We start from the raw sequence: 16,984 nt of genomic DNA, 5'->3' as shown, positions 1-16,984 counted from the left end.
ATATTGTTTAAAAACTCAGACCCACCTGATATGACGACTTAGGACCCAGACTGGTTCGGGTTGAAGAGAAAATATAATAAAAAAATACTTGTATAATTCAATTAAAACTCAAGTTAATTTAATGGCCTGCTTGATTCAAGTTTCATCTTATCAAAACCCGATCTTCAACTTGTTAACTCTATATTTTTTTGATTTTTTTTTTAAATCCTCTCTACTTGTAATTCAGGCAGGCCTTACCCAATTCGATATTTTAAAACTACGCTCCTAATCTTCATTACCCCTTTTCTTCTTCTAGCTTGACCCACTCCTCCCCCATCTTTACATTATTTGTTTGTTCTATCTTTTGACCTTAAACAACTCATTCAATCCAAACCGTTCTTGAATTTTTTAAACTTTTCCAGCTCAATCCTTGATGTCTTAAGCTCAGCTGTTTGTTTATTTTCCTCTAAAAACTCTTTATATATATATATATATATATATATATATATATATATAAAGGATGTTAAAATTTGGGTTATAACAACCACTATACCAACAACATAAAAGTTGCAGCAATGTTAGCTGAACAATCTAACTTTCATGATCTACGTGGTCTTATATTAATCTTAAACATTTTGATTATTAAATCTCTTATATTAATTTTAAACATTTTGGTTATTAAATCACACTACACATTGATTCTTTCATTTTTATTTATCTGGAATTATACTTGTTATTCAACATTATCATTAATACTACTTTTATACATAGAAATTTTAAAAAAAAACATTTTGCATTACTTGTTATATTTTTTACCATCACCAAACTTTGCCATTTGTATTTAGTAATTAATTAATTTTTTATTAATTGTAAAGCTTGCCTAGACTTGTGGAAAGTAATGATTTTTTGTTTGATTAACCATTTCCACTTCAAGGTCTAATATTGTATGCTTATAATTTTTTTGGTATATTCTAGTCTTGATTGATCTTTAAAAAAAATAAAAAATTGACTTTATTTTTGAACTAGATTTTACTTATAAGAATTGTTGTAATCTTAATTGCATCTCTAAGCTAATAATGCATGTATTTGCATGGTGATCACCTAATGTGAAACCTTAATTCTACATCTACCAAAAATACAGTCACAAGTGATTCTCTTATAACCATTCAGGAGCAATTATAACTTATTCAAGCCTAAATGATCAACATTTCTAAAAGATTTAAGTCCATAGAGATTTCATAAACAAGGAGACCTAATAATAGCAAGAATTCTGACAATAATCATCATAAACATGTTCACCATAGACACCACCAATATAACCATAATCAAAATGATCACAACAATGATGATTTAATGAGCAAGTCATGGGACATATCAAAGTAGAGCCCTTACTTTTAACGGTTGTCTTTAACATGTCAAATTTTATTAGATGAAGCTTAGTGGTACCACTTAGCTTCATTGGAAGAGTGTTAAGTACTATTTAAAGAGAAAAGGGTGAACCCTTTATCACTAAATAGGTATGGAGTAAGGATGAAACAAAAATGATTGGAGAAGTACTTACCTTGATTATAGAGAGGCAATCTTTTAAACAAATAGAATAATTTTAGGCAAGGGAATAAGTACATGAGTGAGTATATGGCATAATTTGATGAGTATAAGATGAGATGTGATGTGCGACAAGATGAGACCATGATCGTGAATAAGTTTTGTAGGGGCTTGAATGATGATATTAGAAAAAAGGTTATGATTTGAGGTGCTTCCACTCTTAACTAAGTCTATACCTTAATGTAAGATTATGAGTTGGTTACATAGTGGATGAGACATTAGGAAACCTATAACACCCTTGCTAGGTCTTATTTTGGGAATAATGGTTCCTTGTTAGGTATTCCGCCCTACAAACCCAACTCTAGTGATGCCTAACCTTCTACGAAAGTCAAAGGAAAAAGAGTTCTCAATAAAGAGTCTAAAATGAGTTCAAGGGTTTATTATTTTAAATGTCAAGGTTTTGATCACAATGCAACCAACTATATCAATAAGACCCTATTCATTAAGGAAAAAGAGGACATAATTGAAGAGAAAGACTAGTGATTAAGTGTATGAAACTAATCATGAGGATTTTCATGACATAGACAAGGAGGGTGAGAATGATCATAATTTACTAGGTCGTATTTGATCTATATCCAATCAAGTTAGTCGTATTTGATCTATATCCAATCAAGTTAAGTAGCACATCATAGAGTTTGGGATAACTAAGTTAGGTGTAGTCATATATGCTTTGACACAACTAAAAAGAACTGAAGATTACAAAAAGACTACTGTTTTTCATATCTATAATAAGTATAGGTATAAAAGTTATAAGAGCATCATTGATATTGAGAGTTATATCAATGCAAGATTGTCTAATATTATATCTCATATAGGCTTAAAGTATGTTCCATAGATAATGTGTCATTGGTTGATAACACCTCATAGCAATCAATGAGAGATGTTTATTCCGTATCAAATTCCTAGACTATCATGAAGAGATTTGGTATGATGTGATTTCAATTAATATAGGACATGTCATTTTAAGTAGGCCATCGCTATATGATTTGGATGTCACCATTTTTAATCATTCAAATTCTTATTCTTTCACTTTTAAAGGTAGAAATATCTAGCTCACTCCATTACCACCAAGGTTTAATGATTAAAAAAATAGAATGTGAAAGAAAAAAGACTTAATATAACAAGCCTAAAAGAGTTTAAGGAGGTTCTGAAAGAGTTTGTCTTGCTTATTTTAGTTGTAAGTTAAGTTCTAGAAAACTCTAAAAAAAATTGCCTGAAAAAGCAAGTATGGTGTTGGAAAAGTTCAAGATATTTTTCCTCAAAAGCTTATTGATTCCTTACCCCTTATGCATGAAATCCAACATGTCATGGATTTTATCTCTAGTGCTACATTATCAAATTTTTACTATTATAGGATGAACCCCACTAAACTTGTGGAATTGTAAAAACAAGTTAATGAGTACTATAAAGGGCTTTATACAAGAAAGCCTAAGCAATTGTGTTGTACTTGCTCTTTCCTGTTTTTAATCATTAGCTCTATAAAGGATAGTTCTTGAAGGATATGTGTGGATAATCAACTCATCAATAGAATCACTTTTAAGTACCCTTTCCCAATTTCTAGGTTGGATGACATGTTAGATATGATAGTATAAGCTAGAATTTTTATTGAAATTAATCTGAAAAATAGTTACCATTAAATTAGAATATATCTTAAACATGAGTGGAAACTGTATTTAAGACTAAGGTTAGGCTATACGAGGGGTTTTGTTCATTTCATTTGATCTTTCTAATGCCCTAAGTATTTTATAAACTGATGACATAGGTGCTCTAACCTTTCATGAGTAAATTTCTAGTGGTATACTTTGATGACATCTTTATTTCTAGAAGACCAAATAGCAATATTTGGAACACCTTATTAAGGTTTGCACCATGTTAAGAAAAGAAAGTTTATTTGAAAAAAATAAAAGAGTTTTCATTCTGTCATTATTGTGATTTTTTTAGAGTTTATAATGTCCTATGGGGGAATGTTTGCTAACCCTTAAAAATTTCAAGCAATTATAGATTAATTCAAGCCCAAGAATATTCATGAAGTCCGTAGCTTTCATGGGTTTGTGATATTCAACACAATCATGTATCATATCATAGATTATTTGAAGCAAAGCAAATTTAAATAAAGTAAAGTAGTAGGCAAGACATTTAAAAAGGTTTACAAAAGGATGATGAAGGCCTTGATGATGAACTCTCCAACTTTACTAAGATGTTTGAAGAGGTGTGATACATCGAGCATTAAGATAGATGGAGTAATTAGTCAAGAGCATCACCCCATTTACCTATTTTAGTGACAAGCTTAATAACACTAAAAAAATTACTCAACTAATGACAAGAAGTTTTATGTAATAGTTCAAGCTTTATGCCATTAGCGCCATTATCAATTACTACAAGAGTTTATTCTTTACTCAGATCATGAAGCCTATCGTTGGATTAAGTATTTGCAAGCATATTTGTTTATCTTGAGACATAAGTTTAGAGTTGTGAATAAGATTGCGAGTGTTTTAAGTTGCCAAGTTACGTTGCTATTTGTGATGGGTGTTAAGTTACTAGGTTTGAGAGACTAAGGAGAACTATGAATCATAACTAGAGTTTAGAAATGCATACATACCCTTGAGAGATGGAAATCACTCTATTGTAAATGGAAATCTCCTCTTCTATTCATCGATGCCCCGCATCAAAAGGTTAATTCATTCTTTCTCTCTTTGTAACTATCCAATCCCACTTTTCCATCCTCAACTATTTTGTTTCTTGATTGATTTCATTTTACCTTTGCAAAGAATGATTCCCCAGTTTTGGCAACATCAAATGCCCTATCTACATCCATACTGACAGCCAAGACAAGCATAAAAATCTAAACTCATGATTCTCACCTCTAATAGCCACCCCCAAACACATACCAGATTAGATGTATGGTTACATCAATAGAATTCAAAATGCCTAATCAATTCGAGTTATTTGGAAGTTTGCCTCCAATTTCTTGATTAGGTATCTGTTCCTGAAAAATAAGACAGTTTACTGGCTAAGATTAAGAATCAGTGTAATTGAAACTTCTGACTAATTATATCCAAAACAAGGGAATTCTATAAATTCTTCAGAGGCATATCAGATATTTGTGTTGAATTTCTCACATCAGATGTTGTCCCCTTTCTTTGACATGTTAAATTTAAACTTACCAACCAATCTCTGGCCAGCAGCTGCTCAGTAGACTTCCTACTCCCTAGGGTAAATCATTTTAATCCAAAAACACAAAAGGTCCAATTCTTCAAACATGAACCCCCAACAAATCGTTCAACTTTTGCTACAAATGTTGTGATGATTTGAACCAAACAACAATATGGATGAAACTATAGTTTTTGCTGAGATTTGGACGGCTAAAACTGTCATACAACACATGCATTACACGTCAATGATGGATAGAATCAAATGTTTTGACAAAAAAAAATACTAGTAAAATATAGTGGAAGTTGTGTTATACCATAAATACCAGTTTCCACCATTAAGGAAACGTAATTATCTTATAATTTACCATCAAACAATATATAGCAACAATTGGATTATTCAAGTCCATATGAATGCACAAAACCAAAAACATTATAATGGCATCAACCTTCTTCAAACGATGGAAAATGATAAAAACAGCCATCACTAAAGATCACCATGAAGCAACTAAGTTCCCCAAACCAAAAGGACTGAATGTAGAAACAAAATTAATAATCAAACCACCAGGAGAATATGACAAGGCCACAATTAATATTCAATTTCCAATTTGTTTATGATTATCACTTTGCTAGTCCGAGCAGTCTCTATCAAATGAATTACTGGGATCAGATTCACTATTTCCCTGTGACTGTTTTTCATTTTGTTCTCCAGAGAACTTTGGCTGGAGTAGAATGAGAATCTCAGAGACACAGGCCAATGTTGGATGCTATAAGAAGTGTATATCATTCAAATCTGGTTATAGACCTAAGATCTGCCCATGTCATTCTGCAAAATCTTTGTATTCACCTGAGACTATTTTGCAAAATCATAGATCCCTAATAGCATACACAAAATCTATTCCATCAAAAAATAAAGGGCAGAGCATCAGACCTGCAGTATTACTTAACGATAGAATATACCACGCCAATTGAATATAAGAGAAAGCATGCCAAAGAAATTATATAATTGCTTTCTAATCATCAGGAACAAATTTAAGAAGTTTTATTACCTACAAAATTGAAGCGAAGCGAAGCAAATTAAACAATCTCAGAACCTCGCAAATTTTCCATTTCAATTGTCATTAGCTGTATCTGCTTGTACCTTTTCAGATTCCAACTCACCCGAAGTACCATCAGATTGTGCTGCATCTTCTTTTCGTTGTTTGACAAATTGTCTACTGCGAGCAACTCTAAGTTGCCTTCCCATGAATTCCTACAGGATACAAGTTATCACAGGGTAAGTTCTTCACTTTTAAAACACTGTTAGGATTCAAATAAAGAAGGAAGTACATTCACAATCTTTTATGACAGAAGCAATGTAACATAATTGGAATCCAGTATTACCTTATCGGAGAAAGTAGAAATGGCGTAATCAGCTTCTTTTTTAGTTTTGAATGCCACAAATCCATAACCGGAGGGCCTTCTAGGATTATCATGAAATATAATTTCAGCAGAAACAACATTAGCACCTTCTGCAATAAAGAACTCCTTAAGATCTTTCGACTTTGCTTCAAATGGCAAATTCGCTACAAACAAGTTAAACGTTGGCCCTGGCTTGGGTGGTGGAGGTGGTGAAGGTTTTTTCTTTTTTGCCTTTGCATAATTCATCTTCAAAGTACGGCCCTCGAACTCCTGAAAAGCATTTGCAAGAAGATTAGAATGTTCAAGTTCATAAAAACAAAACAAAAAAGGCAAGACAAAAACCAATGCACAAGTTAAAAGTGTTCGAAAAGCAAAAGGGTAGCATAACTTGGATTAAGGTACATATCCAAATGGCATATTAAAATCGGTTAATCCTTAAAAGTTATAACTCTCAATCTGATTTCTCCTCTTTCTCCAATAAGGCATGCATTATGACAAAAAGATTTCATATTCCAAAGAAGGAAAGAATTGAAGATAATGTGTTTACATAAGATTCGAGGTTATTAAGAGCAGCAACTGCCTCTTCGGGGGAGCCCATAGTGACAAACGCCAAGCCCCTGTTTCTGATCTTGCTATACATTGAAAGCTTGACAAAAAAAAAAAAAAAAACCCGCATCACTCGAACACCCAGTAAAAAAAACCCATGTAAGAAAACAACAAATAAAATAAATTCAAGAAACAGAAATACCAACCTCAACATCTACAACTGTCCCAAACTTCTGAAACAGAGCCCTAATGTCTTCTGCAGTACAATTCCATGGAACATTCGAAGCAAACAGTCTGGTTTTCGAAAACTCTTCTTCTTTTTCTTCAGCCTTTGATTGGTATTCGGTGACAACATCATCAAGTGAAGAGGAATCAACAACCGGGTGGTCTTGAGTTGTAGAAGAGAAATGCAAAAGGAAATGCCTGAATTTGTTGTTGTTTCTAATTGGAAAACAAAGAGAGTGAGATAATGAGATGTTGTTGGTGTTGGTATTAAAAGTAAAGTTGTTAGGGTGGTTATGGAGAGAAGATAACTTGGGGGTTATTGGATTAATGGAGAAGGAAGGCGTTTTTGATGAGAGACAACATGGAAGACGAAGTGAAGCCATGAGCGAGCGAGCGAGGAACCACGCTTTGGGTTTTTTTGTCTGATAAGGTGCCTTGATATTGTGATTGGATAAGGAGGCATGAAGATTATTGCTTGGGGCTATTAAAACGAGGTCGTTTTTCACGCAATATGACAATGTTTTCTCTTTAATTTTTTTTTCTCTTTTCTTTCCATCTATTTCCCATAGAACTTTTGTGCTTAGCATCATTAGCTAGTTATAACTAGTTAGCTTCCAGGCACTGTTGCAGGTAACTTTCTAGAAGTATTATATTTGATTTAGCTAAGTGAGTTAACATAATGATTGATTGACCTGGTTACTCGCTTAATTAAGGTTTTAAATTTAACTATACAGGATTGATTCATTACAATTAATTTAATTTGATTTGATGAGTGCATTAACTATTTCATCAATAAATTGCAATTTGATTTGAATTTTAAGAAAAAATTAAAAAAAAAATATTGATCTAATTTTTTTTAATAAAATAAATGAAATGGTAACATTTTGAACTCACTTGTATTGACTTACATAACTTGTGTTTTATGTTATGAGTTTAACTGAGTTTAATAAATTTTAGTTTTTTGAAATCTATTTTATATATAATTATATTATTATAAAAATATACATTCATAGGAGAGATGATAAATAAAATTATGGAGAAAAACATATTTTTTTCATTAAAATTATCTTTTGTGGTCCATGCATTTAAAAGAAAAACAAAATGATTGCAACATAATTCATTTTATAAAAAGTAGCAAAAAAAACAAAGTTTGGAAAAACTATAATGATTTAAACTAAAAATATATATATATTTTTTAATCAAGAACCTAATATTCTCATACACGTATATTTTTTATTTTTATAAACATTGTTGTCAAAATCACGAGTTAACTCGTAAAATCGTACGATTTTACAAGTCAACATGTATATAACATGTGAAATCGGGTTAAAAACTTGAAATCAATTAAACTTGTTCAAAATCGGTCAAACTTGCTCAAAATTAGTTAAAATTGGTAAAACCAAACCGATTTCACAAGTTTGATCAAAGTTAAAAAAAATTGTTGACTCCTTGAGTCTTTGTCCCTGGACCTTGACTCCCTCGACACTCCACCCACAGTCCCCACCCCTAGTATCCCTTTTTTCCTTTGTCCAAATCTCAATTCTCAAATTCTCAACCCTAGCGACTAACACCAGCAGACAGCTGGTTCCACAGTGGTTTATTCTTCACTCTCTACTCTCTACAGCCCCACTTCCACTCTCCACTCACCAACAGCGCAAAGATTAATCTTCTTTTTTTTCTTTACTTTGTTTGCCTCTAATCTGATTGTCTCCATTTTCCATGATGCTGCAATGAGGCTGAAAAGGAGTGGGAGTGGGGAGGGAAGACAAGAAAAGGAAACCCAACAAATAATTCCTCTTTCGCTCTCTTTTATTTATTTGTTAATCTATCAATTCTTCCACTCGCTGGGGTAGCTTCCTTTTAATATATTATGCAACTTATAGCTCACTGTAGTCATGGCATTTTTAGTACGCATTAAACCCAGAACTTAACTTTATAAGAAAGGAAGTGCTAGTTTTATTAGATCTCTTGCATCTGTGTTATTCAAACTACCAAATCAATAGAAAAAATCACTCCACTATTTTCTGGTAGGCCATTTGATGATAATTTCTATATGATTTTTTGTCTTCTGAAAACAAGATTTCCTAAGTGTTTACTCTATTGTCTATGGCCCTTTCTATTTTTCTGGTTAGAATTGATCTAGATGAAATGCTATGTACTTGTAGGTTGTTGCACCAGCTATGTTGTACGTGTTAAATCAGGACAACTTAGACAGCTAGAAGCTTTAAGGATCTTTGTTGAGATGAAGTCGAAGGCCTGTGCCTTTTATTTCAGATTTTTTTTAATTTTTTTTTATCACAGTGACATAGTTTCTAAATATTACCTATAATTTAGGTTTATGGACATTGTCCTCTAGGGACCTCGTAGAAGGGGCAGAGTTTTGAAGCTTCACTTTATACCAACTATGCGCAGTTGTCTAGAGGCAACAACTTAAATCCTGTTTAGTGGACGAGTTCAGGAAGAAAAAAAGACAATGATAATTGAATTATATTGTATAGAGGCAACAACTTATGTGTAGTTCTGAAAACTGGCAATGTTTAGTTTACATAACACAGATTGTTTGTTTTAGGTTTGTTAATTTTTAGTTAATGAAATTCTATGAACATAATTATATTATATACTATTTTTAAGTTATTTAAACCATGTATGAATTTTTATTTGAATTATATATTTTAAGGTGTTTTGACATTTGTATTATTTATATCACTTTTATTTTAATTGTGTTATATTATTATTTACTACTTGACTATAATTGTCAATATATAATTAATTAAAATATTTTACTTGCGATTTTACGATCTGAGTTTATATTGTATATTCTACATCGTGTTAAAAAAGCATTTTTGACACCCTTGTTTATAAATAAATATTTTCTTTCATGAGAAGAATTATGCTTTAAGCGCAAAAAAATATAACGATTGTGAAAAATTGAAAATCTAAAAATTGCTCATTTTCATGCTTCGCACATGAAAAATACTAGAACAATATATGTGAGAAAATCATATAAAATTTACAATAAAAACTAAAAAGTATAGATAATTTATTCTCATCCAATTTTAATGAGTAAATTATTTAAAAAATTATGTATCTCAGGCTAACATATAAATATCCATATAGTAATCAATGATATCATCATAAAAAAACCCTAATCTTCATAAAAAGAATAACGTGGATTTTTTATTAGTAGAATGTTTTTGAGTAAAAGGCATCAACAATTAAAATAAAAGGTTTATTAAAAATCTCAATAATTTAAAATAAGTAGAAAAAATATATCTTTTCAATTTATATTCCACCATCTTTTTAATGTTTTAACAAAAACATGTTTTCTTAACCGAAAACACTTTTTTTTAGATAGAAAAGCACCGAAAAAAAGGGGGGGTCCAAACAGCTTTGTCGCCGCTGCCGATTTCTGAATGGGCAGCGACGCAGTTATTGCTACTAATTTTTGAATCGGCAGCGACTCAGCCAAATTAAAAGTTGGGGCAACAATCAAGTTGTCTTAAGGAGCCAAGAGGGAGGGGTAAAACCTGTTTTAGACAGACCAAAACACGGACAAAACACCTCTAACCCAACCCCAAACACCCCACCTCAGTTTATGTGAAGTATAAATGCAAGGAGAGAGAGAAGGTGACCCTTTCTTTTCCCAAAGTCTGCCTGCAGTAGCTGCATGTCTCTCTTTTCCTCCTTGGGGTTGGCCGGAATGCATTGTGTAAGAAGATGCATGTGTGTGTTCATGTTAAAACCATGTAAATCTAATGGGATTTGATGATATATTATGTGCTGGAATTGAGAATGCATGTGTGTGTTCATGTTAAAACCATGCAACTTTGCTGGGATTTGATGATATATTATGTGGTGGAATTGAGAATGCACGTGTATGTTCATATTAAAACCATGTAACTCTGTTGGGATTTGATGATATATTATGTGTTGGAATTGAGAATGCAGGTGTGTGTTCATGTTAAAACCATGTAATTATGTTGGGATTTGATGATATATTATGTGTTGGAATTGAAAATGTATGTGTGTGTTCTGCAGTGAATTTTTGATTCGTTGCCAAAATTGAGTTGTCTGTAGTGAATTAGCATTCGCTGCCGAAAGTGTGTTCTACCGAAATTGAGTTGTTTGCAACAAATTAACATTCACTATGATTAATACTTAAAAGTGCATTTTTATCAAGGTTTTATATCATCATTCTGCACTTGAAGTATCAATAACTCCTTAACTAAATCATGTTTTATAATAACATATCTAATACTATAAGATACCTTTAATTTATGGTAAATGTTCATCTTAAATGCAGGCCTATCACATAAATGAAAGAATTGATTGATGAGTTGAAGTACTGAAATTGAAAGGACAAAGAGATGGCCAAACTTAGAAAAGAGATGTTGGTGCAGTCCAAACTGGAACATTGTTCGGTAATCGGGTCATATCTGGAGCTGTAGATCTCAGATTTAGGTCTGCCTTATATGGATGGAGAGCTAAGACATAGGCCTACAACTTTCATGGGGAGTCCAAGATTTAACAAGGTCGTTTTCAAGTCCAAATTGTAGCAACAATGAAGATGTCCGAATCTGTCCTGCAGCCTAGACACTGTTCAGTGTTCAGCCCATATCTCGAGTTCTAGAAGTCCATATGATCTCAATTGTTTAACTTGGAAATCTAAGACAATTTCCTAGAACTTTCATGATTTAAGTCTGTTCAAATTATGACGTTATCAATGATGTTTTTGGCAGACAAGAAGATAAGAATTGTCACCAAGTCAATATGTGGCCACTCACTCATCAATTAGTCAACAAATCAATAGTTCCGAATTTTGGCCTATAAAAGGAGGCATTTGCCATGTATTTAGGCATCTTGGTGTTCAGATCAAGATCATGCTCTTGCTCTCTCTTTATATTTTGTAATGCTTAAGTTTTGCTTATATTAATTTCTTACTTATGCTTTTCATTTCCTTTCCTTGTTTATTTATGTTTCTCTCTTTCATTATGTTTAGCTAAGTTAATTATGTCAAGGTGAAAATGGTACACTAATGGTGTAAGAATAAGTATAATATAAACTTAACATGGACCTTAATGTTGGATACTAACAAGCTTTATATGTGTTATCTTGTTCACTTTTAATACTTTGCTTGTTAAATGGTTAATCTAGATTTATGTTGTATAACACTTGGTACAACAAATACTTGGCACTTTCATAGCCCATACTGTATGGTATAACCGACACCTAAGCTATGAAAGGAACTTGATTTGTTGTTAACATAAGTTATAATCATGAATGCCTGACAACATTTACAAGTATTAGCATTATTCGAATAAGATAACTAATGTAATCATGTTAACAATTTATAATCTGATTGGAACCTCCTTTGTGTGTGGTTTCCAATTGAATAAAAAGATTTTATACTATACTTGTTTGAAATATTATTAGTGGATCCTCTAACCTTGACATTTGTTGTTATCATTGTTTAATCCTTACGTTAATGTTCCATCTCAAAGTTCTCATCAACTTCTTCTTCTTCTTCATCTTTATTATTATCATTATTAATAGTATTATTGGTATTATTATTATTACTACTATTACTATTACTATTACTACTACTACTACTACTACTAGTATTATTATTATTATTATTATTATTATTATTGTTATTGTTATTATTGTTGTTGTATTATTGTTGTTTATAATTTATACAATTAACCTCCCTGTGGTTCGACCCCGGTCTTGCCGGGTTATTTATTACTTCGACACTCCTGCACTTGGGAGAAGACATCAATCTTTTGGTCATGTCAAGTTTTTGGCGCCGTTGCCGGGGAGGTAAATTCTTGTACAAATTATAGTATCTAACTTTGTTTATTTTTTGTTTATTTTTTGTTTTGTTTCCTTTTGTTTTGTTTTCTTCTTCTTTTCATTCTCTTTCTACACGTGCATGAGAGTCTGGTCACGTACATTAAGTGTTAGACTTTGTAGAGTATCCTCATCATTTTTAGAAAATATGGCCGAAGAAGATAACCAATCGCTTCATAATGAGAATATTCGGGTTAGAACACTTAGAGACCACATGAATCCCACAAGAACAAGTGCACCCTCATGCATAGTTTTCCCCCCCTGATGCATCTCATTTTAATTTTAAGCCAAGCATTAGTCAACTTTTACCTTCTTTTCATGGCTTAGATTTAGAAAATCCATACTTGCATTTAAGGGAATTTGAGGAGGTCTGTAACACCTATAATAACTCAAATTGTAGCATGAATACAATTAGATTAAAGCTTTTTCCTTTTTCACTAAACGATAAAGCTAAAATATGGCTACAAAATTTGAGACCTGGATCCATTCGTGCTTGGGATGAAATGCAATAATAATTTTTAAAGAAGTTTTTTCCATCCCACAGAACAAACTCTTTCAAAAGACAAATCATCACTTTCACTCAAAAACCAGGAGAAACATTTTACCAATGTTGGGATAGATGTCGAGACTTGCTTAATACTTGCCCTCATCATGGTTTTGAAACATGGAGATTGGTTTCACATTTTTATGAAGGGTTAACTCCTAGAGATAGGCAAATGGTTGAATTGATGTGCAATGAAACTTTTGAGGATAAAGACCCTAATGAAGCAATGGAATACCTAGACTTGCTAGCTGAAAATACACAAAATTGGGACACTACAGGAACTTATGAGGCACCAAGTAAAACCCAACCTCATACATCTAGTGGAGGTATGTACAACCTTAGGGAAGATCATGACCTCCAAGCCAAGTTTGCATCTTTAAACAGTTTCCAAAGGCCCAATCATAACCCATACTCGCAAACATACAATACTGGTTGGAGAAATCACCTAAATTTCAATTGGAAGAGTGATAATAATAATGCACAAACTTCACAGCCACCATTTCAAGCACACCATAATTTCCAAAATTCTCATGAATATGCACCTCCTTATGCTCCACCTCCTAAAAGAAATCTTGAGGAAACATTGCATGCATTCATGGAAAAGTAGGAGATAATCAACACTCAACTTGCTCAAAGCATGACAGATTTTAAAGATACTCTTGCAAAATTGACATCTGCTCTTAGTTTTCAAGAGAAAGGTAAGTTTCCATCTCAACCACAGCAAAATCCAAAGGGGCAATACAATGTGAATGCAAGTAGTTCTAGAAGCCAACACATGGATCAAGCCAAATCAGTCATCACTCTTCGCAGTGGTAAGGTTATTGAAAAACTCATTCTTGAATCTTGTGATAAAGATGATGAGTCAATCTCTGAGGGTAAAGAAGGGGTTGAATCTGAACATTGCAAAGAAAAGACTGATTTCTCGCCAGCACTTCCATTTCCTCATGTCATGACCAAACAAAGGAAAGTCAATCACAACTCTGAAATCTTTGAAACTTTCAAACAGGTAAGGATCAATATACCTTTGTTGGATGCTATTAAACAGGTTCCTTCTTATGCTAAATTTTTGAAAGATCTGTGCACTGTGAAGAGAAAACTGAATGTGAAAAAGAAAGCTTTTTTAGACGAACAAGTAAGTGCTATTCTTCAAAACAATAATGCTTTGAAATATAAAGACCCTGGTTGTCCTACAATTTCATGCTTTATTGGAGAACATAAAATTGAAAGAGCTTTACTTGATCTTGGAGCTAGTGTGAATTTACTTCCATATTCAGTTTTTCAAAGTCTCAATCTAGGTGAGTTAAAACCAACTTCTGTAACTCTTTTACTTGCTGATAGATCTGTAAAAGTGCCTAGAGGAATAATTGAAGATGTGTTAGTACAAGTCGATAAATTCATTTACCCTGTGGATTTTATTGTCTTGGATACACAACCTGTTGAAGCATGTAATTCATTTCCTGTTATTTTAGGACGTCCGTTTCTTGCAACTTCTAATGCATTGATTAATTGTAGGAATGGATTGATGAAGCTATCTTTTGGAAACATGACATTGGAGATGAATATTTTCAACATTTGCAAGCAACCTGGAGATGATAATGATTTACAGAAAGTGGACTTTACTGGAAAATTAGTTCATGACCAATTTCAAACCACTTCAAGTGAAATTGAGATTGATGAATCTGATGATTTGCAAATGATTTATTTTCAGGAAGAATCAAAGGCAAATTGTTGGAAACTGAAAATTGAGGAATTGCCACCACGATCAATTGAGTCCATACCTTCAAGTGTTCAACCGCCAAAACCGGATTTGAAGCCATTACCATTCAATCTCAAATACTCATTTTTGGGAGAAAATGAAACTTTTCCGGTAATAATCTCTTCCAAACTTAATGCACATCAAGAAGGTAAGTTATTACAAACTCTGAAAATGCACAAAAATGCATTAGGATGGACCATAGCTGATATAAAAGGAATTAGTCCTTTGATTTGCACACATAGGATCTATTTGGAGGAAAATGCTAAACCCTCTATAGAAATGTAACGAAGGCTTAATCCTAATATGAAAGAAGTAGTGAAAAATGAAGTCATTAAGCTTCTAGATAATGGAATCATTTATCCTATTTCTGACAACAAATGGGTAAGTCCTACCCAAGTTGTACCCAAGAAGTCTGGAGTCACTGTGATAATAAATGAGAAAAATGAGTTAATTCCAACTAGGACTATTACTGGTTGGCGCATGTGCATTGACTATAGGAAACTAAATTCAATAACTAGAAAAGATCATTTTCCTTTACCTTTCATGGATCAAATCCTAGAAAGAGTTGCAGGTCATGAATTTTATTGCTTCCTAGATGGCTATTCAGGTTACAACCAAATTGAAATTGCATTGGAAGATCAAGAGAAGACTACTTTCACATGTCCATTTGATACTTTTGCATATCAAAGGATGCCTTTTGGATTATGTAATACACCAGCCACGTTTCAAAGATGCATGCTCAGTATATTTAGTGATATGGTTGAACATTTTCTTGAAATTTTTATGGATTATTTTTCTGTTTTTGGTGATTCATTTGATGATTGTTTGACTAACTTAGAAAAGGTTTCGAGCAGGTGTGAAGAGAAGAATCTTGTACTGAATTGGGAAAAATGTCACTTTATGGTAACAAACGGCATTGTACTTGGTCACATTGTTTCATCGAAAGGAATTGAGGTTGACAAATCTAAAATCGAGTTAATTGCTAACTTGCCAACACCAAAATCTATTAAAGATGTTAGATCATTCTTAGGACATGCTGGTTTTTATAGAAGGTTCATCAAAGATTTTAGTGTAATATCTAAGCCCTTGAGTAACCTTCTAACAAAGGATAATATTTTTGAATGGACTGAACATTGTGAAGAAGCCTTTATTAAACTTAAAAACTTGCTTACTTCTGCTCCTATCATTCAACCTCCTGATTGGTCATTACCTTGTGAAATAATGTGTGACGCTAGTGATTATGCCGTGGGTGCTGTCCTGGGACAAATAAAAGATAAGAAACCCAATGTGATTTACTATGCAAGTAAAACTTTGAATAGTGCTCAAATGAATTACACCACCACTGAAAAAGAATTACTTGCAGTAGTATTTGCATATGAAAAATTCAAGTCTTATCTTGTTGGCTCACCTGTTGTTGTTTTTAGTGATCATGCAGCATTGAAATATCTTCTTTCTAAGAAAGATTCTAAGGCTAGATTGGTGCGGTAGATTTTGTTACTTCAAGAATTTGATATCATAATCAAAGACAAGAAAGGCACCGAAAATGTTGTCGCAGATCACTTGTCAAGATTGACAACAGATTCGAGATCTGACATCACACCAATTGATGACTACTTTCCCGACGAGTCTTTATTTTCTGTCTCTATAATGCCTTGGTATGCTAATATTGTTAATTTTCTTGTTTCAGGACAATTGCCGGCTCATTGGAGTACCCAAGACAAAAGAAAGTTCTTGAACGAAGTAAAGAACTTTTATTGGGATTACCCTTATTTATTCAAATATTGTCCTGATCAAATATTTCGAAGATGCATTCCTGACAATGAGGTAAGTAGTGTCATTAAATTGTGTCATTTTGAGGCATGTGGGGGTCATTTCTCATCAAGAAAGACCACTGCAAAAATCTTACAAAGTGAATTTTACTGGCCCACT

General features: G+C 32.7%; 1 protein-coding gene across 2 annotated transcripts; it reads right to left on the bottom strand.

The window, feature by feature from the left end:
- Positions 1-4,297: 4,297 nt before the first annotated feature.
- LOC7486573 (28 kDa ribonucleoprotein, chloroplastic) lies at positions 4,298-7,356 on the bottom strand. Of its 2 annotated transcripts, XR_002981738.2 has the most exons (5): positions 6,887-7,356; positions 6,682-6,780; positions 6,117-6,404; positions 5,783-5,985; positions 4,298-4,570 (listed from the first exon to the last, which is right to left on the bottom strand). XR_002981738.2 is itself a non-coding variant. In XM_002306522.3 (4 exons), the coding sequence occupies exons 1-4, from the start codon at positions 7,286-7,288 to the stop codon at positions 5,845-5,847; spliced, it is 930 nt and encodes a 309-aa protein (XP_002306558.1). In that variant the 5' UTR covers positions 7,289-7,356; the 3' UTR covers positions 5,721-5,844. The 2 variants fall into 2 exon arrangements, 1 of the variants encoding a protein (XP_002306558.1); XM_002306522.3 differs by lacking the exon at positions 4,298-4,570 and having other exon boundaries at positions 5,721-5,985.
- Positions 7,357-16,984: the final 9,628 nt, after the last annotated feature.

This window comes from Populus trichocarpa, chromosome 5, assembly GCF_000002775.5.
Source record: "Populus trichocarpa isolate Nisqually-1 chromosome 5, P.trichocarpa_v4.1, whole genome shotgun sequence".
Taxonomy (NCBI): Eukaryota; Viridiplantae; Streptophyta; class Magnoliopsida; order Malpighiales; family Salicaceae; genus Populus; species Populus trichocarpa.
This window is presented reverse-complemented; position numbering and strand designations above follow the sequence as displayed.

What these genes read in the sequence shown, in the direction of transcription:
- LOC7486573 (XM_002306522.3), bottom strand. Translation starts at nt 7,288, where the DNA reads ATGGCTTCACTTCGTCTTCCATGTTGTCTCTCATCAAAAACGCCTTCC. An exon ending in GGACAGTTGTAGATGTTGAG is followed by an intron (nt 6,781 to 6,886) that starts GTTGGTATTTCT and finishes TTTTTTGTCAAG; the next exon opens with CTTTCAATGTATAGCAAGAT. An exon ending in TTAATAACCTCGAATCTTAT is followed by an intron (nt 6,405 to 6,681) that starts GTAAACACATTA and finishes AATGCTTTTCAG; the next exon opens with GAGTTCGAGGGCCGTACTTT.